The sequence below is a fragment of the Sinocyclocheilus anshuiensis genome, unplaced genomic scaffold, assembly GCF_001515605.1.
Source record: "Sinocyclocheilus anshuiensis isolate Anshui unplaced genomic scaffold, SAMN03320099.WGS_v1.1 scaffold2468, whole genome shotgun sequence".
In the NCBI taxonomy this organism is placed as follows: domain Eukaryota; kingdom Metazoa; phylum Chordata; class Actinopteri; order Cypriniformes; family Cyprinidae; genus Sinocyclocheilus; species Sinocyclocheilus anshuiensis.
This window is the reverse complement of record NW_015547755.1, coordinates 143,164-165,369: the sequence shown is the minus strand read 5'-3', so window position 1 is coordinate 165,369 and position 22,206 is coordinate 143,164. Positions and strand designations below refer to the sequence as shown.

The 22,206-nt window shown below is 38.2% G+C and overlaps 1 protein-coding gene and 1 non-coding gene across 2 annotated transcripts; both read left to right on the top strand.

The window, feature by feature from the left end:
- The first annotated feature begins 159 nt into the window (after window positions 1–159).
- On the top strand, window positions 160–231 carry trnad-guc (transfer RNA aspartic acid (anticodon GUC)). Its single transcript has one exon. It is a non-coding gene; the product is annotated as a tRNA-Asp (tRNA).
- A 2,338-nt stretch (window positions 232–2,569) lies between these two features.
- LOC107704491 (kelch-like protein 23) lies at window positions 2,570–3,672 on the top strand. Its single transcript, XM_016507421.1, has 2 exons — window positions 2,570–3,000; window positions 3,266–3,672. Exons 1-2 carry the CDS (start codon window positions 2,702–2,704, stop codon window positions 3,570–3,572), a joined length of 606 nt encoding a protein of 201 aa, XP_016362907.1. The 5' UTR covers window positions 2,570–2,701; the 3' UTR covers window positions 3,573–3,672.
- The last annotated feature ends 18,534 nt before the right edge of the window (window positions 3,673–22,206 follow it).

Sequence of the window (22,206 nt, the reverse complement as noted above, 5' to 3'; positions counted from 1 at the left end):
GGGAAAGCACCAGGAAACACATTGAAATTAAGGGCGTTGGACAGCAGTTCCATGCACTAATGGAGTTCACAAAACATTTCCAAAAACCAATTCCAGTCAATGTTATGTGAACCCAGGGGCAAGTTCACGAGGCATCTACTGGCCACATTTTTAGCTCACTCCTCATTAGTATAGTGGTAAGTATCCCCGCCTGTCACGCGGGAGACCGGGGTTCAATTCCCCGACGGGGAGGAAGGCAATCTTTTGAAAGCCCATTTCATTTTTGATGGGTTTGAGACAATTAAGAACTTTTATTAAGCGAGAAAAAAAAGCTTAGAAAGAAAAAGAAAGATTTCAACAATCCTAGAAAGATACGCCCTAAATATTTACAAAAGCCTTTGTGTGCTTTTTGAAATTGGGTCTCTCTAGCACAGGGGTGCCCAAACTCGGTCCTGGAGGGCCGGTGTCCTGAAGAGTTTAGCTCCAACCCCAATTAAACACACCTGAACCAGCGAATCAAGCTCTTACTAGGCATACTAGAAACTTGAAGACAGGTGTGTTGATTTAATTAGGGTTGGAGCTAAACTCTTCAGGACACCGGCCCTCCAGGACCGAGTTTGGGCACCCCTGCTCTAGCACTTTAACTGAGATATATTTAGCTATTTGCTTGCGGACCCCATTCCCATGGAGAGTGAGTGACAAGCTAGAGCAAGGATATAATTGTCACATGACACACTTCAGCAGAGAAGTGAGTGTTGGGAGGGGGAGTGCACAATCATGGCTTGTGCAAAGCAAGACAGAGGTACCTATGACCAGAGCTTAGGAGCTGAGAAAGATTTAGTTGAAGAGGATCAGGATACTGTCAATGTAGCTCCTGACACAGTGCTCCAGGTGGAGGGGGAGTTGTTTTTTGTGAACCGTGAGCATTTGGCTCAACTGAGTCCCTACTTCCGAGCCTTGTTTTTTGGCGGTGGTCGTGAGAGCACCAGAAAGCACATTGAGATTAAAGGAGTTGGACTGCAGCAGTTTCAGACTCTAATGGAGTTCACAAAGAACTTGAAGCTGAAATTAGACTGCAAGAATGTCCTTGAAATTCTGGAGGCTGCTGACTTCCTCCAGTTGGACAGGGCTCGGTTACTCTGCTGTAAGTTCTTGGAAAGGCAATTGCATCTTAGTAACTGCTTGGGAATGATGGCATATGCTTGGCAGCTTGGCTGTCTGGACCTCTACGCAGCAGCAAGGGATGTCGTCTTGACCCACCTACCTGCCTTAGCCTCCGAGCAAGACTTTATGTTCCTTCCGAAGGAGAGCATTGCTGACCTCCTTGCTAGTGACAACTTAAGCATTCCCAAGGAAGACCTGGCTCTTGACGTGGCCCTTCGCTGGGCAACGTTTGACTCAAGTCGGGAAGAGGACTTCATGGAACTGGTGGGTCTGGTTAGACCCGAGTGCTTAAGTCTTCCCTACATGACTGACCTTCTGTCCAAGATAAACAGTTCAGACCCACGTGCCAAGCTAATTTGTAGACTGAACGATAACTTGCCCAGCAGTTGGACTATGGGCAGGTCCATGCCTAGAGCCCGCTCAAGAGAAACTCTGTTTGTTCTCGGTGGACCGCATGAGCAAGAAACACAGTTGCTGTATCAGTTTCACCCCTACAGTGGAAGGTGGCAATCCCATCCACCCTTGCAAAAGAAGTGTCTCACACAGTACTCTGTGGCTGCAGTAGGTAACGACCTCAGCTGATCCTATACATTTTAACCTGCCACAAGTTGTTAGCATAATGATCTACCTGGATCATGCTTGTTCAGGTGTTGCATGCCCTTTCCAAAATGAAACTTTTAAGTCAGGAGTGCCGAATCCTGTTTCTGGAGATCTACCTTCAGTGCTCCAATATATCTGTTTTGTAACTATCACATGTTTCTGAAGATCTTAATGAGCTAGTTCAGGTGTGTTTGATAAGGATTGGAGCAGTGTTAATTTTGACAGCAAATTTTGATTTAGTTTTAGTCAGTCTTTTGACTAAAATGCCATTTAGTTTTAGTCATATTTTAGTCATCTGAATTGTTTTTAGTTTTAGTCTAGTTTTAGTCGACTAAATATCATAAGATTTTAGTCTACTAAATCTACAGTAAATTTAGTCGGCCAAATATCTAATGGGTTTAGTTACAGTGCATTTATTAAGCATTTCTTCTCTTACTCCCACATATTGACATTTTGGAACGTTTTATGCGACGTGCAGCAAGTGTATGTTAGCTTATGTCCCGCCGGTTCATATGTACGCATCTAACCTCCGAACCACGCAGCAGATTCGTTCTGAATGAATCTCTTCCCAAATCGTCCCTCCCTAACATTTTCTAATTTTTATTCATTGACGAAAATGTCAATAGATTTACGTCATAGTTTTTGTCATTCATAAACCGTTTTAGTTCGTTATCGTCTCATTGTCGTCAGTGAAAAAAATGTCGTTGACGAAAATTATTCGTCAACTAAATTAACACTGGATTGGAGCTGAACTTTGCATGAAAGTAGATCTCCAGAATCAGAATTGGGCATTTCGATTTCATTGTCTTACTGTCCACACCATCTAAAATATTATTTCTTGCTCTAAGGGGAAAACATAGTAGTGACTGGAGGCTACTTCCGGGACGTGTTATGGTATAGTGTGGACTGGGTGAGCATTTACGAGCATGGTGACAAGCGATGGGTGGACGGCCCGGCGATGCAGAAGTCCAGGCACAGCCACTGCTCATCAGCTCTGGAGTTCCAGCTGTTTGTGTTTGGCGGTAGCATGGATGAGGGACCTGTGGCTGACGTAGAGAGGCTGGTTTTGGGAGCCAAGGAATGGGACACCGTCAGCCCCATGGTGCGGGCTGTGGAAAGGGCGGCCACTGTCACTTTGGGGACTAGTATTTATGTGGCCTGTGGTCTAGATGAGAATGGGGATGTTTACAGTGGGATTCAGAGGTACAGGCCAGAGGTTGATCAATGGGACGTGGTATCCTATTCTCCATTTCCACGGTGAGTAAACGCAATTGTGTCCAACTTGTTATGAACCAGGCTTGATCAACTCTGGACCTCAAGGTTCACTGCCCTGCGGATTTTAGCATAGATTGTAGGCAGGTGTGATTGGCTCTTGAGTTTAGCTCCAACCCTAATTAGAGTTGCCCACCTTTACAAGGCAATTCTCTCCACAGATGCCACCACAAATAGTCTTGTATCAGTTTTGCACACTTTGGTAAATCCAAGTAACATCTTGTTGGATACATGTGTACTTTTTTTCCAGTTACGACCTTCTTGCAACTGAGCTCAATGGTGCCCTCTATCTGCTGGGAGGACAGGCTCTACGTTTAGACATCGACACAGACGAGTGGACCATTCTTCAAGAGGACTGTCTGGACAACAAATTCTTCACAGGCTGTGCCACAGTGAACGGGCAGATTTACATACTGAGTGAGAGGAAGATAAACAAAACGTACCCAAACATGATTTTACTAGACCCTTACACTGACACTTGCTTGGAAATTGATGATAAAATACCCTGTCCTGTCCCCATAAGAGGTTGTGTCACAATGCATGTCGGTCCTTTCTAAAGCCATAATGTCAACACTATCCTTTCATGCAAAGTATTAAACTAATGCAAAAACATTTTGTTGAGCAAAGTTGAGGATAATCATATTCTAAAACATTTTTATTGTTATTCAAATGGTCACAGAGAAAAATAGCGGACGAGAAGCAAGTATGCATTATTGCCAGTACTGAAGATTATAAGAATATATTCCTCTTCTGTCATTGTTACAAGATATATAACAACTACAAAATGTTGCATTAACAAACTCGGAACATGGTAAATCCCAATAAAATGAGGAAAATTCATACAAAAACAATCACAGGTCTTTCATAAGTTAAACAGTGTAAGACAGACACACAGGTTTTGAATGAAAGGTCCGTTATAGCTACTGTGCAAATAAACTTTCCAGCTCCATCTAGAACAACAAAAACACTTTGCCTTTAGCCCTTGGAGCAGATTCAATATTCAAGAAATCAAGGGGCCTACATAGGTGTCCTCAAATTCAACTACCCCCTTTGACTTTTAAGATTTCGCGGCACATGCTCCGGTGAGAAATCATATAATTCCTCATTTGGTAAGGCAATGTGCAGCAAAAAATGCCATCTTATAAAACACAACAAGCTCCAATATTTCCTTGCAACAAAATCTTTCATTAGCAGAATCACAAAGACAAGTGGACATTTCACCAATAGATGGCGCCGTAAGTTTTTCCTAAAGGTCCACCAATGCCCATTTAGAAACCAATAGCCACTGCAGAAAATTCATCATTTGCACACAACTATCTCTTCTTTTATTTTCTACAGAGGATTTAAAAAGATTGCATCTAAATGTTGCGGGTCTCTCTAGTCAGGATTGCTGACATATTATTTTTTACATATCACTGTTCCATAATGAACATTTGCAGCAATGAGTAAACAAACTTAAACAACACTTCAACAATTAATACTAAAAATGTCAGTTTATGAAAAATGTTTATGTACGTTAACAATTAATTTTGAGTTAAAGTGCTACTCAACCAATGCACTATAATTAATTAGACTAACTTTAAACAAATGAAAGTTTAACCTATTTAAGATAGACTGCAATGGTAATGTAATAATACAAACTAGTAGTATTTTTTGTTTTACGCAATCTACTGACTACGCATTTTTTTCACGCAACCAAAACATCAGCGGTCTGAAATTGCAGAAGGACCTTGACAAACAAGGTAAGCCAAGAAAGTTGGAGATGATTTAACACGTTTAAATACATAAAGTAGCATTGCTATCTGGCTTTCTGAGTTCTACTATTCATTTTTCGCCTCGGATTCGTTAAATTGTTCAGAACACAGTTATTGGCCAATGATGCCAATTTTGAGTTAAGGGCACCCTTTTTCTGCTCCCAGGTGTGTTCTTCTTCTCCACCTTCATCTTCATCAGCTTCACTCTCTTCATCGCTCCTTTCATCGCGTTCCACCTTAAAAACACGTTGGTTTTAAAACTTAGAAAATAGGGGGATAACCTCATTAACTTTAAGATAAACTTAAAATTCTAATCTTAAACTTAAGATTAACATTAACTTAAGATACTCACTTTGCCTAAAAAAAATAATTTGTGAACCATTCGAAGAATCAACCAAGCCCAGAAGATGTGCAGAGCTTGCAAAACCAGCAACAGGCCATTTAAGAAATAATAACCAGGGTACGGAGGAAAGACGTCCAACGAATCCACCACAGCTGTGTAGACGATCCTGGAAATGAACCAAAATACGGTTCATAAATCTTCATCTGAATGTCTTAGATTTGAAAAGAACATATTCAAAATCATTTGAAATCAGCATCAAATAAAAAATGAAGTCTGACGAAGTTATTACCTGCATGGAAAAACCATGAGGCGAGTTAACAGGAATACAGCGGCGAAAATGACAAACAATGCATCGCAGGTCTTTCTCCATCCAGCATAATTGAACATCTTGGCAGACTGCGAATCAAGCAAAAACAAAACATTAGTTATTTCTTTAGACATCTTTATTATTTCTTTATATATTGACTTGTATATGTCAAAGTCATTTATGTGCTTTATTCTGTTTCAATAAGAGGAACTTGCTACATACATATGCATGTATTTCCTGGTATTTATTAACCCCTGAAGCAAACAAGAACATGAAACAACTTCTAAAATAAATTCCACAAGAAACTCTCAGAATCGTGTTTTTCCGTATTTATGTGTTAAAAACGTCCGCAATGAAGTCTGATTACCTTATGCGGATGAACAAAGATAGCAAACAGGACCATAAAATTGTTGTTTTATTAGTATTAAAACTTTATTTATTAAAGGAATAATCACAATTTTTTTCCCATGTTTTAATTTTAACAGTAATCCTCTGCTGTGCAGCACTTTGTTTGCCAAAAAAAGGTTTAAATTTAATTTGATTAAAGGATAAATGAAATTAATATTGTATGCCATCATTCACCAGAAAAATAAACAATAATAAGTAAACCATTAAAATTGAATCAAACATTTTTTTAATGGAAAGCACATAATTTGGTAAAAAATTAACAGAATTTGAGAAAAAAATAAAACGTATTTCATCGGGCCCTAAAAATGTAAATTTTGTTAAACTGTTAATAAATTGTTTCTTAAATTATATGTCATGCTTTTTCATTACTAAAATTTATTCATTTGTTTGGTGATTTAATAATTATTCAGATTGAATGATTTTAATATTTTTAATTAGCTATTTAGGTATAAAGTTAATGAATTTAAATATTTATGTGATTACTTAATATATTATATTTATATATTATAACATTTAATATACAACATACTACTATATACTATTAGGCTACTTTTTATTATTATTATATTTTTATATGATAATCTTTTAAAACTATACATTTATCTTGAAAAATATAAATATAAATACATTTCTTGTAAAATTATGTGTATATATATATATATACACACACACACACACCATGGTAGTATATTATATAATATAATATAATAATGTTCTAAATTGCATTTATTTTATTAGTTTTTTAGAATGATTGTGGGTTATTTTGAGAAATTAAATTAATGATTTCGAATTTTTATTTTAAACAAATATTTCTTAGTGATATTTGCCCATGAAAAATAAACACAAAATAAACAAACAGTTCTTTAGTAGAAAAAATAAACAATTGCATTGAGTATCCAGTCGCTGCAAAAAAGATAATGGCGACAGTGTAAAAATAGCAGACTGCACCAGTGGTTTTTGTTACAAGGAAATATTGACAAGAAAACCATGAGAAAACAATACTCCACTTTCATTCTGTCAGAACTGACGCACTAAACTTCAGCCTGATATCCTCATTTCAATCATTCAAAGACAAACTTGAATAATACATCCTAGTTTGAGTTAGAAAGTCCTGAAGGACCGATCAGAGTTTGCAAAATTCACTCATAATGTGAATATAGATGTAATATTGATATGTACCTTTTGAAAACAAACCGCAGTGCGATGAAACCCAGGGCCAAGGGCAGGGAGATGAGCGGGATAACGACTTCCATCCGCCGTCCCCTCAGCGATGTCTTCCCATGTAACGCCAGGAGGAAGCCAGAAATCCTGCCGCCAAATCCACTGGTTCCTGGCACAAGTTCCTCTAATCTAGACACCAAAGGAGAAAGTTAGAGAAGGCTACTATCTTATTACAACAGATAAACCATCCATCTACAGATCAAATTTGGTCCGCAGTAGATGGAACAACAAACTCTCATAATACATATATACAACATAATGACAGAATTGTCCATTTTGGCTGAACTACTTTAAAATGACACACAGCACTCTGACAGGTGAGTTAAAATAAAATAAAAAGTAAAAAAAAAAAAGATTTTTAGAAATGTGTCTTCTAAACGCGAAGGGGTTAAAAGCCTCCGACGTCTTGACGCCACAGCGATTAGCGATTGCCATTTTCAGGCTGAATATTTACAACAAATCAGATAAATCGAACTAAAATCAGACTAAAAGTATTGTAATTTTGAGTACTTCCTACGTTATAAATACAGCACTCACAGGTGAATTTATTTAAAACATAAAATAGACAATATTACCAGAAACGTGTTTTCTTACAGGGTTAAACAGCCTACGTGACGTCACGACTCCTCAAGATTATCGATCGCAGTTTTCAGGCCGAATATTTACAACACATCAAGCTAAATGGCAATAAAACTATGCATAGACGCCACATATTAGTCGTAAAACAACATGTAAACAAACCAACTCGCTCATTAATCTAGAAAAGACGTCAAAAATTGTAAATTATATCTATAAATTCCAAACAATTAATAATCACCTAAAGACAGAATTGTCTATTTTGACTTAACTGCTGCTTTAAAATATACATTTTGAGCTCTTGCTATTTGAGAAAGACAGCACTCTGTCAGGTGAGTTTAAATAAATAAAAAAAAACGATAATATTGTCATAAATGTGTTTTCTAAACTTTAAGTTAGAAGTTAGTTAGCGAAAGGGTTAACGGGCCTGACGTAACAGCGATTATTTTCAGGCAGAATACAACAAATCAGACTAAATCGCAATAAAATTATGCCACATATTAGCCACATATTAGCTCGATAATCTAGAAAAGACGTCAGAAATAGACAAAATCATTACCGTAATTTAATAAGAACCTAATGTTCAATACATTACGTTATAAGGAAATAATAACGAAAAAACCACCGTCCGCCCTGTTGAAAAAACCAGCATATGCTGGTTAGGTATGTTTTGATGCTGGGATGCTGGTTTATGCTGGTCCTGTCTTTCTGTCTCCTTACAATGAATCTACTGTTTGTTTTCCAATCAGCGGGGATTTTAAATGGAAGAAAACAACTCTTATGTTTATTAATTGTTCTTCACTATCTCATCTCTTGACTAGTTTAGCATATTGTGAACAGCACACAAAAACACAATTTGCACGGGCCATTTCTTCTTGTCTATGTTCCATCTAAAGACAGTCCTGAAAATGCATTGCATGTGTTTTATTTGGCTTTTAACATGCGTGTTTTCCCAGACCTAAATGCAATATATGTGGCTAAAAGCCAAAGTATGCATTGCAAACGTTGAGGATGCTTTAATGTTGTACATAATACTGTATGAGTTTCCATGATGACACCCATAGACAGCCATAATGCCAATCACTGCATGTTCTCAATGCTGTTCTAAACTTATATATCTGATTGATCAATGTAATTTAAATAAACCAGCCATAAACACTCTTGCAACTGCCTAGCAACCAGTCAAAACAGCCAAGAAATTACTTAGAACATAGCAACCAGCCAAAGCTCTTAGGAACTCCTTAGCAACAGGCTAAAACACTCTAGCGACTGCCTTGCAACCAGCCAAAACAAACAAGAAACTACCTAGAGCAACCTAGAAACCAGCCAAATTACTTTAGCAACTGCCTAGTGACCAATCCAAAACACTCTAAAAACTGCCTAGCATCAAGTCAAAACACCCAAGAAATCACCTATAGAACAACCTATCAACCAGCCAAAACATGTTACCAACTGCCCAGCAATCTGGCTTGTTTCTGTTTTATTTTATTATTATTATTTATTTATTTTTATTTCTATTCTTATTTTTGTCTGGTTTCTAGGCCATCTCTAGAGTGTTTGACTACAGTAGTTGCTGGTGTGTTTTGGCTGGTTGTTAGGCAGTCACTAGAGTATTTTGTCTGGTTGCTAGGTGGTTGATGGTTTCTGGGGTGTTCTGGGTGGATGCTAGGTTGTTCTAGGTAGTTTCTAGGGTGTTCTGGCTGGTTTCTAGGGAGCAACTAGAATGTTTAGACTGGTTGCTAGGTTGTTCTAGGTGGTTTCTGGAGTTCTCTGGCTGGTTGCTAGGCAGTTGCTAGAGTTTTTTGGCTGTTATTAGGCTGCTCTAGGTGGTTTCTATGGTTTTTGTCTGGTTTCTAGGCTGTTTTTGGAGTGTTTAACTACAGTTGCTAGAGTGTTTTGGCTGGTTGTTGGGCAGTTACTAGAGTGTTTTGTCTGGTTGCTAGTGGGTTCAAAATGGTTTCTGGTGTGTCCTGGGTGGTTGCTAGGTTGTTCTAGGTGACTTGTAGGATGTTCTGGCTGGTTTCTAGGCAGTTGCTAGAGTGTTTTGGCTAGTTGCTAGGTTGTTCTAGGTGGTTTCTAGGGTTTTTTGTTTGTTTGTTTTTTGTCTGGTTGCTATGCAGTTCCTATAGTGTTTTGGCTGGATGCTAGGGTGTTCTGGGTGGTTGTTAGGATATTGCTAGATTCTTGTAGGCAGCTTTATAATTTTTAGCTGCTTATATCTCACTTCATCATTGGACATTTGATTATTTCAGTATGCTTTGCTTTATCGGTTTCATAAATAAATTTGCGTACTTTGCACAGTAAATGCACAGAGTACTGCAGAAACAGTATGAGTAGTATGGTAGCATGCTTTTTTGAACAAAGCCACAGATTCATTTTTAAGGACTGCAGGTCTGCTTTAGTGTCAGCAGAGGGTGCAATGTCACATTTGTTAAGTCACGTTTCTTTGTTGGCAGTTGCAATCATAGCATGAAGGATTTGAAAAGACCTTGTTGTTTGGATATTTAGTTTATGATGTTGGTGTATAGCACAAAAACAAACAATCTTACGGCAGTGAGCCATGTATGTATTTGTAATGTCATGCCAAAGTGAAGTCTCTGATTGTTAGACTTATTTGGTTTGTAAAAAACAAACAAAGAGACCAAAGAGGAGAAATCAATTTCATATTTTTGGCCTTTTATTCAACAAGGAATTAATTTGGATACAATCTAAACTGATATGACCCAGTCTGTCTTGAATAAAAGGTCTTTCAGACTGGTCCACCCTCTCACGTTTTCAGCATGTAGAGCAAATATTTCCATGTCTTATCCTCTCTGTGGAGGCACCAAATGCCTTGTGGAGGTGTTGAAGAGAAACAGAGACAGGGAGGTGAATTTCATGGTCCTTCTGTCCCAAAAATTGAACCATACTAGAACAATCTAATATTCAATTAATAAAAAAGACAAAATGAGCAGCAAAAAAAAAAACTTCAACGCATCATAGAAACCAGCCAAAACACTCTAGCAACTGCCTAACAACCAGCTAGAACAACCTAGCAACCAGACAAAACATTATAGCAACTGCCTAGTAGCCACCCAAAGCACTCTAGTAAATGCCTACCTAGCTAACAGGGAACATTCTCACAACTTTCTTTAACTTTTTAAAACAGTTACATAAAAGTTAGGACAAAATAACAAATACATGGTTATTAGCTCACTCTGAAATTTTTTACAGACAACAGAGACCTACTTACCACAAAAAAACACTGAAAAATGTTGTCATCCAAAACTCTTCACAACCTCATAGCAACATGCTACAGACACTCTAAACACCCTAGCAACTGCATAGCAACATCTTAAAGCCACTCTAAATATCCTAGCAACCATATAGCAACATACTAAAATCAGTTTAAACACCCTAGTAACCGCATAGCAACATGTTAAAGCCCCTCTAAACATCCTAGCAACCACATAGCAACATGTTAAGACCACTCTAAACACCATAGCAACATGTTAAGACCACTCTAAACACCATAGCAACCGCATAGCAACATGCCAAAACCACATTAAACACCCTAGCAACCGCATAGCAACAAGCTTAAACCACTCTATACACCCTAGTTACCACAAAGTATCATGCCAAAATGACTCTTAACATCCTAGTAACCGCACAGCAACAAGCTTAAACCACTCTTAACACCCTAGTAACCACACAGCTTCATGTCAAGACCACCCTAAATACCATGATAACTGCATAGCAACATGCTAAAACTGCTGTAAACACCGTAGTAACTGCATAGCAACAAGTTAAAAGTACTCTAAACACCATAGCAACATGCCAAAACCACTCCAAACACTCTAATAAACGCATAGCAACATGTCAAAAGCACTATTAACACCATAGCAACATGCCAAAACCACATTAAACACCCTAGCAACCGCATAGCAACAAGCTTAAACCACTCTAAACACCCTAGTAACCACATAGCAGCATGTTAAAACCACTCACCCTAGTAACCACATAGCAACATGTCAAAAGCACTATTAACACCATAGCAACATGCCAAAACCACATTAAACACCCTAGCAACCGCATAGCAACAAGCTTAAACCACTCTAAACACCCTAGTAACCACATAGCAGCATGTTAAAACCACTCACCCTAGTAACCACATAGCAACATGCCAAAATGACTCTTAACATCCTAGTAACTGCATAGCAACAAGCTTAAACCACTCTAAACACCCAAGTAACCACATAGCAACATGCCAAAATGACTCTTAACATCCTAGTAACTGCATAGCAACAAGCTTAAACCACTCTAAACACCCAAGTAACCACATAGCAACATGTCAAGACCACCCTAAATACCATAGTAACTGCATAGCAGCATGCTAAAACCACTGTAAACACCCTAGTAACTGCATAGCAACATGTTAAAAGCACTATAAACACAATAGCAACTGCATAGCAACATGTTAAAAGCACTCTAAGCACCCTTGTAGCCACATAGCAACACGTTAAAATCACTCTAAACACCCTAGCAACCACATGTTAAAACACTCTGAATACCCTAGCAACTACATATCAATGCCTTATCCATCCACAATATTTTGCATCACGGAAATTACTTTTTATTTCTTTAAAAATCTAATTAATATTTTAAAATGTTGTTAAATATAACAATAAAATGATAAATCATAGTTTAAATGCAACTTTTAAACTTCTTTGTCTGAATTTTAAGATGTTAGCTGATAATATGAATAGGCTTATTTAAAAAAAAATTTAAAAATTAAAAAATAATTTGTAATAAATTGAAAATGTATTATTTTTGTAAGCGTCACTCCTAGTCCACCGCACATAGTGATTTAGAAACACCAGCACATGCTGTTCAGACATGAAGTGCTCAGATTTTGTCATAAACGTTAACTGGTTTGCCCATAGCATTTAACCATCAAACAGAGCAGAGAGACGTAACACCATGCGGTTTCCCAAGTCTTTCATCGTCCTCAGATGATCTCAGGTCTTCTCTGCGTGAGATCATTGCTAGTTGTCATTTCATGAATGATTATCATTATCAAAGGCCGGTAATTCTGTTCCAACTGCATCATCTACAAGGACACACGGGCCTGTGGATAATAGCCACCATGTGTGGAAACGCATTTGTGTTATGAGGATGATGCGGAGAAGAATGATTGCAGTCATGCAGCGGCTTTCTGGCACAAAGTTTTTTGGTCAATATTCAATGTATTATTTCATTAATATATTGAATGATGACACATTTGTACAATTTAGCAGGGGTTTCAAATTTAAATTCGCATTAAGTACGGTAATTTTTTCATAGTCGATAACAGATAATCTCTATATTCTCTATATGCATAGCAACAGGTAAAAAACACTCTAAACACCCTAGTAACCGCATAGCAACATGTTAAAACCACTCTAAACACCATAGTAACTGCATAGTAACATGCTAAAACCACCTAGCATCCACATAGCAACATGTTAAAACCACCTAGCAACCTTATAGTAACATGCTAAAACCACTCTAAACACCATAGTAACTGCATAGTAACATGCTAAAACCACCTAGCATCCACATAGCAACATGTTAAAACCACCTAGCAACCTTATAGTAACATGCAACTCTTTGGTCATTTTTGAGCGAGATGCTAACGGTCTAATCAGATTCAATGATGCATGCTAAGCTACAGCTAAAAGTGCTACCGCCAGACCCGGAGATCGGCTGAATGGATTCGAAAACGGTAAAACTCAACTGTTTAACTCTAGGGGAGTTGGAAAATGAGCCTATTTTCAAAAATAGTGGAGTGTTCCTTTAAGGCCATTTTAAACACCCTGGTAACCGCATAGCAACATGTTAACATGTTAAACTAGTTGGTAATTTTGATGGGGCATGAAAATAATAAAATATATTTAAAAAAATAATCATTCCAAAATCTTTTTCACATCACCAAATCTTTAATTTATTTGCAAATAATTAAAATTAAAAATGTTTTCATGTTTTACAGAACTGCTTCATTGTTAAGATCTACAGTTTTTTTATGAACAGCTGCGCTATATTCTAGTTGGGAAAACCCTTCTGTATGGGGTGGGATGTGGGTTCGGTGACTCAATATTTAGAGTTTATTGTGCAAAGTTAATTTGGCTGCCCTTAGCTTTCCACAGGGGGTGGATTACCTCAGCTGTTATTGAAGGTGCTAATTAGTTCCTCATTAGCGGCCACACAAAACATTGAGATGCTGCCCTGCAACAAAAGGTCCAGTTGTCAACTCCCTAGCTAACAGGCAAACCCCAAATTAACGACATATCAGTGGGATGCAGCATCTATATCCTGTCCCATCCAAACCCCCCACTCTTTTTTGGCAGGTTGTTATGGTTTCCAGTAGTTTCCAGAACGTGCCTGGTTCGCAGTCAGGAATTCACCTCACTTCACTTCAAGAGGGCCAAGACTGAAATAAAGAGACAGGATCAGGCGAGGTGAGGTGACAAACCACAGAAATCGCATTCCTACCCAGCCATAAAATGAACCAACTGATGTAACTTTCAGATTTTGTATATAATATATAATAATCGGACATTAAAATTTATTTTCACATTCATATATATACTGTATATATATGTGTGTGTGTGTGTGTGTATGCCTTATTTTGCTATAGTATATAAGACAGGCAGATACATAGATAGATAGATAGATAGATAAATAGAAAAGTTGCAATTACAAGAAATAGTCAGTGCTGAGATCAAAAGTTGCACTTTTAAGATATTAAGTCACAATTGTGAGTTAAAAAGATGCAGCTAGAAAAAAAGCCACATTAAGAGAAATAAAGTTGCAATTATGAGAAATAATAACAATGCTGAGATAAAAGTTGCACTTTTAAAATATTACATCACAATTGTGGGTTACAAATTTGCAATCAGAAACTTACGAGAAATAAAAGACGCGTTTGTGAGAAATAAAGTTGCTGTTACATGAAACCGTCATATTGTGAGATAAAAAATTGCAAATACGAGAAATAAAAGTTGCAATTGTGAAAAATAAAGCCACGATTATAAGAAATAGTCACATTGTGAGATGAAAAACTTGCAATTAGTAATTATGAGAAATAAAAGTCACAATTGTGAGAGATATAAATTTGCATCTATGGAAAAACACAGTACAATTACAAATAATTTTACACAAAATACAGCTAGAATCAACCTCATTTATTTATCTTAGTGACAAACAGTAAAGTTTAACAACATATTTTGCTACAAACTTGGTGCCACCACTATACAGTTTTTCACATCAGCCATCCAAACTCATCTGAATTTGCAAACTCATTCAATAGTACGTCTTGCTTTGGAATTTGGTCATTTGAACGCAAGCCACACTTAACAGAGCGAGAAGTCTGTTTAGGCATCTGTTTGAAAAATCACCTCTCCGTGTCAGCTGAGAGTGAATTTCGCTGAGGAAGAGTGCATTCCACTCGCATCTTAAGTGGCCGTGCCCTGCTAAATGTATCCCATGCTGCGCTGGGTCTGCAGTGGCTTCCAGAGCCAGCAGAGTGCAATCAAAAGCCAAACTTCAACAACTACCAGATGGCCGAGAGCATGTTTGAATGAGACTTCCCTTTCACGGACCACACACCTTCTAAAACAATGGTTGTTTTTTTAATGCTGCTAATATTAATGCCGGGAACATGTCGGAAATCTCCCAGAAGAACATGCCACTATTTAGAAGTTGCTCAGGAGACTTAATGGAGGTCTCCGTTATGTTTCAACTTAAACCCAGTGTATTCAACCCAAACATACCAAGCACAAACAAGGTCACATGGAAGAACAAACACTGAGAAAACAGATTCTTTTACGCTTCAAATTCATCTCAGATGTTTCTCCTAAAATTACCTTTTCGGAGATGGAATAGACAGAAATGAGAAAACTTGACACACAGTAAGAGTGTACGGAAATACAATTAACGTGGATAGGAGCTCAGATCATTTGGCCTTGAGAGGATTTGATGAGAAATGTTTATGTTCCTATTGAGATCTATGATGTTTGACTGCAGACTTGATTTTGGAAATTTCAACACTTTCAGTATTTGTTGAAATCTTATCTGAATCTCTAGATGAGATGCATTTGGGGCATCTCACTGCCATCAGAATTAATTGCAATATTGAGATCTCATCGCTGATTTTTCTTTCATATAAGTGTGAAATTAACATAATATCCCAAAAAACAATACAAATGACCTGTCAATGTGAATATATGGTGCTATAACAATGGCCTAGCATACAATGGAAGGTGATGAACTTCAAAATGATCCCAGCATGAAGCATCTAACAGCTGGTTGGCTTCACCCGTCAGTAGAGGAACGGATCCACCCCCATCCGCAAACTCCCAAACGTTGACTTCAAAGCAGCCGCCTGGGAGTCCCACGGAGGTGTCGTTCCTCCACGGCTCTGCCTGACAGGATCACACTTGCTAATGCTAAGCAAACATATTTGACTTTGTCTTTAAGCGGCGTCACAAAGGACTGGAGAGCTCTTCAAGATCTCAATTTCTCCCAGACACAGAACGAAAACAACATTTGGACACTTTCAGAGACCAAAATTGCTTGCTTTCGCAGGAATCTTTCACACAGGAACACGTTCTCGCTTCTCAGATGTTCCTCCTAAAGACCCCCAGTAATCTCGCGTTTCTTCTTCAGCATTTCATAAGATAATGTATTAAGCTGCATTCAATATGATGAGCTAAAACGTTCTCCCAACTACTCTTGCAAGTTTTGACTCGTTTGTGTCACCAAACACCAAATTGATATTCATTAAGTCTTCTGAGTGACAAACCTTTCCTCTAGGAGCCAGTGACTCTTTCCAAACAAAGGACTATGTATGTGAACTATGTAGAAAACAACAACAAAATCTCTGGTTGTATTTTCCAGGTTATTTGCACACTTTATTTCGCTGCGACTGTGCTTGTGTTTGGTGTACAACATGTGTTTGCACAAGGGGTAAGTGGGTTTGATGCACCGGTTTCCTGCATAGTTGTCAGAACGCAGGCAAACACAGCTGGCCACCTGATTGACTCTCAGCAAAACTGACCCACTACAAAATGGTGCCAAACGTGACCACACAAGCACAAATCTAGGGGGAGGAAGGGGGAATGGTTTTTGGACCCATTTTGATGTCTTGAGGATATTAATGTTGTTCTTACATGGGTCTAAAGGCTTAGCTCTGGGCAATATCACTTGAGATTATTCTCTCAACCACAGCTAGGTGAAAAAGTACAGTATCCCTTATTTAAGTACTAAAAACGTGAATCCACAATAAGCACTGACATTTCATTCCTGTGCTACAAGGCATGTTGAGTTAAAATCAGCTGCAGGAAACGCCGTAGACCATGGTACAGGTAGGATGTTTTGGTTACCGAGCCATCGAGTATCTGTTCTTCCCGTCCATAATGATATTCCAGGCTGTCCATCCATTTGTCCAGGGTACACCTGCTTTACTTGATTTTCACACCCATAAAAGAGGCTGTTTGGTGCTGTTTCCACAGTGGTTTGTTGGCTTGTGCTGGAACTAGTCATTTAGGGCCATTAACCATTATCTATCAATGGTGCTATTAGAAACTATTGAGTTTCAGGTTTATGCAATTGTTACTTAAGGAACTGGGATGCAGTAGTTAAAGGGGTCATATGATACTGCTAAAAAGAACATTATTTTGTGTATTTGGTGTAATGAAATGTGTTTATGCGGTTTAAAGTAAAAAAAACACATTATTTTCCACATACTGTACATTATTGTTTCTCCTCTATGCCCCGCCTTTTTGAAACGCGTCGATTTTTACAAAGCTCATGATATCGTCCTCTTTTGGAAGACCAAACAAAGTAGTTTCGCTTTTACAACGAAGCACACAGCGTCTTTACGACATTGCGGCGGAAACAACAAAACTACAGCGAGAATAAAAGTTACGCCTTCTTTCTTTGCGTGAACATTTGGGCGGCGTTATGCAAATCTTCCCACAGAGCGACGTAGGTATGTTGGGGCGTGTTAGAACGAGCCGTTTTAGGTAGGTGTGGCTGACTCTGAACTTTTATAAAGAATATCTCTTTGGATTTGAGACTTTAGTCTTTGCAACTTTACAGATCTTCTTTATGCACCAAGAGCTTGTAACACTCCAAAGAGAAAGGAACAATTGAAATCGCATCATATGAGCCCTTTAAACCAAGCAAACCAAGACAGTATTTTCCCTAAAAATCCTATATGAAAAGATTCAAATGAGACTATTGCTGACATATGGTAAGAAAGAATATAGAGATCAGATAATCTGATATTTAAAGATTAAAAAAAAAAAGATTAAAAGTTTGTTAATTTCTACTCCAAAAAAAGTTTTTTTTAAATGTATTAAAAACTTGTTTTTGATATTAACTGTTATAGAGTAAACAAATATGTGAAATAGTCAAAATGATTGACTGAGAATGTTAAAAAAAAAACAGCATTCAAAACTGTGTTCTTGTCTTACCTCTGTTCACTTTGGAAAGTGCATAATAAGAATGTTTACACCATTCATCCTTGAGATTTTGTTAACGTAATGTACATAAATGGAGAAAACTATGACAGTGAAGCACAACTGACTAAACCACAGATGGCAATAAACAGGCCAAAGTTCTATAGTGCATCTTTAAAAAAAATTGGATGAGAAATGTTTGAAATTAAGTACTTTTCAATGCGAACTTTGGTCTCTTAGAAATCTAAACAGTTTGAGACATTGTTAAGATCTCTTCTGAAACTCTAGAGATACGTCACTAGATTAGTAGGGTATTTTTTCTCAGCAGGAGCAGAAGTATCTCCATTTTATCTCACTACAATCTAGGCAAAACATACTCTTTCCTATAGGAGGTTCATACTTTCAGAGCCCAACAACACCACTCCCATGAAGGAAATTCCTCCAGTGGCATTATATAACCCTTAGTTTGCAATATCTCACAGGCTTTAGCCTCATGCATTGGAAAATAAATGTCTCCATGTTTGCTTATGACGTCTCTTTGCATGAATTGTGACACCATTTTCACTTCAGCCAATTGGGGGTCTGGTGGCCACTGGCTGGGCCATATTTTATGGGTCATTTTCAATGTAAACAACCAGCGCTGGAGTGACTGAGATGGGGAACCGCTGTGCAAATAATCTGAGATCTGGAGCACATCCAGGTTTATTATTGCTGAGATGAATGACTCCATGCCTCTGTCTTTCTCAAAGTCTCAACACCACCCTAATAAGAAAGAATAAGATGTATCGCAAGCAAATGCAATGTAGACATAGTTGATGGGCCACTAATATCATTAAATACAAGGTGAGAACTCACAATTGTGCTCCCAAATGCTGAAGCCTTTGACAAAAGCATCAGTTAACATTTGCGTAATGGACATGCAGGACACTTGCACACTATCACACTGGACTTCAGTGAGGAAATGGGTGAGGATTAGATCCCCAGCAGGAGGTTATGCATATCGTAAGAGACACCGTCTGCGGTAAACCATAGTCAAAATATATCAGGGTTCTTCTGTTACAAGACTAAAACCAAAAATGTCCCTCCAAAACCTTACCTGAAACCTGATATCCACTTTTACACACAAGTTCGCCCAGGTCTTAGGGACTGCACACTGAGGGTACTTCTACCACAGCGGGACACATGCTGACAAAACCGTTTCACAAATGGAACCAGGTGTTTTAAGGCCGAAACGTTGCAAAAACATTGCAGACGTTTATGAATTATCACTGGAACAAACTTACATGACAAGTTTACAGTCAGGTTAAGCCAAAAACAAAGTTGATTCCCTGGAGCACAAATCATTGTTTTAACAAGGCCCCCTGTTCACTTGCGTTAGGGCATGGATTTGTGTTATCAAGACGAAGCCACAGAGATCGGCGTTCCCCACTCTTCGTAATTAACCGCAGATGCGAAAGTTTCATCCGAACCTGGAAGTGCACATCCGATCTGTAAAAGATTAATGACAAAATTAAGTAAGGAGTCAAAGTGGTTTTTCATTCTCTGCATGAATGGCGTTTATCTGAATGAGTCTGTGTTTTTTTTCCAAGGGTGTGGGGTGAGAATGGATCCGTTTTCTCTGGGGTGGAGATCTGTTTAGACATGGGATGGACTGTGAAAAACCGCTGATGCAGTATTTCTAATCAGGACCGAATATTTAGTAACCTCATTACCCTCCACTGATGTTTCCGAAACAGAAGGAAGCTTTCCATGGTTTAGCAAGGTGCGTCTTAAGTAAACTGGCTCAGACTGTCTTCCAAGACGTCGTTACATCACATCTGATGATCTACAACAAATTCAAATGAGTGTTAGAGCATATTTAAAGGCCAACCAAAAATTCTCAAAATCATCATATACTCACCAGCATGTTCAAAATAAAATATTTTGTAGATGTCCAAGCTGTTCTTTTGCATACATGAAAGTCAAGAGAACAAAGGCTGCCAATTTTCCAAAGGACAAAAAACATAAATAAAAAACACAATATATATATTGTGACAAAACCCCACCATAAGACTTGTATTCTAAATTTAAAGTCCTCTGAAAGCATAAAACAGCTTCATTTGAGAAACACCTCAAAATTTAAGTAATTTTCACTGAAAATATTCCCCTCTGACATAGATTTCTCATTTGTGTACATTCAACTGTGGCAAAAGATGTGTTGATGCGACTTATTTTTGAGATTCATAACCTGATGCAGCTAATTTTGGCAGGTCATTTTTGAATACACTTGTGCGGTCGAAGTACCAAAGTATCCTTTTTGAAAAACTCACCAACTTGAGGCATATTATTAGAAAAGTTGTTCAAACGTTTATTATAGTGTTGCCAGGATTCCTTCCTACCTGCATGTACTGCGTGATTTGAACACTGTTTATATCTCGTTCAGCATGCAAAGTACACAATGGAAAAGAGAGCACCACTTAGAATAAGTGTCAGAATGTTCACATCTTTAAGTTTCGCTATGACTGTGTGCAGTAAATTCCTGCCGTTTCTTAGATTCCCATACGACAGAATGTTTTATGCGCGCTTGAGAGTGCAAGACACGGTACATCTGAAATCCATTAGCACGTGGTGCAGTTCACAAGCAGACGCTCCATGCAGCTCTATTGGAATTCCTTCTCATTGCCAGTTCCCTTTTCTTCCTTTACTCGACATTTCTAGCTTTGTGGAGTTACCTTCTGGGAACTTTCTACATGTCCCAGTGATTCTGAAACTCACTCATCTCTGTCTCTTACGTACCTTCTCTTGGTGTTTTACAGAAGCAATTAATGAACATTACATTTAACATGTGCTATCAATGTAGGAGCCATTCTCACGTGTGCAATTCCCACTTTAATGTCTCGAAGGCACATGATGGCGTTTGGTTCAAAAACAGCTTGCATTTGTCCTTTTGTCCACCTTTGAAGTCCTGCATTCTTACCTCGCTACATCACTGGAGGCCTACAGCTGCCTCGGAGGAAGGTGAGGTTAGCGTTACTGAAATATATTTATATATAAAAAAAGAACAAGATGTTTGAGAGAACAAAGCGCTCTCGAGGTGTAAAAGCACCAGAAATTACAGTGACCTAAGAGTCGCTTCCCAAAATAGTTTAGCACTCCTCTGATGTTTGGGGAAATGAACAGAATGAAACTCAAGGACTTTATGGGAGATTTAATGGTGGATTCTTTCAACCGATGACCACAAATTTCCTTAGTTCTTCATTTATTCGCCCTTGTGTCGCTCCAAACCCATATGGCTTCCGTGGAGCACAAAATAAGATGTTTAGCAGAATATGTTTGCGTTGTTCTTTTATATACAAGTAAAACATATACTTAAAGATGCGTTAATTTCTACTGTCAAGCCGATTCTTTCACAGTCCTTTTCACGCCAGACCGCAGGGTTGCAAACAGGGAGCATCTCAAAACTGTCACGCTCCTCCCTGACCCCTGTGGGTCACCACCACAAACCCAGATCTGAAGCCCATCCAAACCTCATTTATTGACTCAATACTTTACAACATAGGGCATTTTATACATCCGTTCCTTGCAGCAAGGCTACAATGTCAAATTGCAAGGCATTCATTACCCAATAGATAAGGAGCGTTCCCATTTTCTTGACCTCGATATAAGTGTCCGTCAAAGAAGAAACTCTCAGGAACCTGAAGATATGTGCACGCTTATAGTTTGCACAGAACTAATGTGCATAACGCTCCGCATGTGGCTTGAATCAAACGTCTTTCCAAAATAAATGACAGGGGTGTCTCACTACGGCTTCAGTTGATCCTCTGAGATGCACCGATAACAGTTTTCAGCTGAGATCCTTCATATAATAGGACCTATCGAAGTATCTAGTTTCCTAAAGCTCGAGGGAGCTTCTGATATGTGAGTTTTACAAAATTGCTAGTTTCTCAGTTATGATTTATTCATGTTAACTGTAAATAAGTCAACTGTTGGTAAAAAAAAAGTCTCATTCAGACAATCAACAGCAAAATATCTTGTTCAACAAATGATCAATTAGCAATGCAAGACATTTTCATTCTTAGACAATATTTGCCTCTGAAGAGAACAATTTCTTGCAGATATTGT

What these genes read in the sequence shown, in the direction of transcription:
- LOC107704491 (XM_016507421.1), top strand. Translation starts at nt 2,702, where the DNA reads ATGCAGAAGTCCAGGCACAGCCACTGCTCATCAGCTCTGGAGTTCCAG. An exon ending in TCCTATTCTCCATTTCCACG is followed by an intron (nt 3,001 to 3,265) that starts GTGAGTAAACGC and finishes CTTTTTTTCCAG; the next exon opens with TTACGACCTTCTTGCAACTG.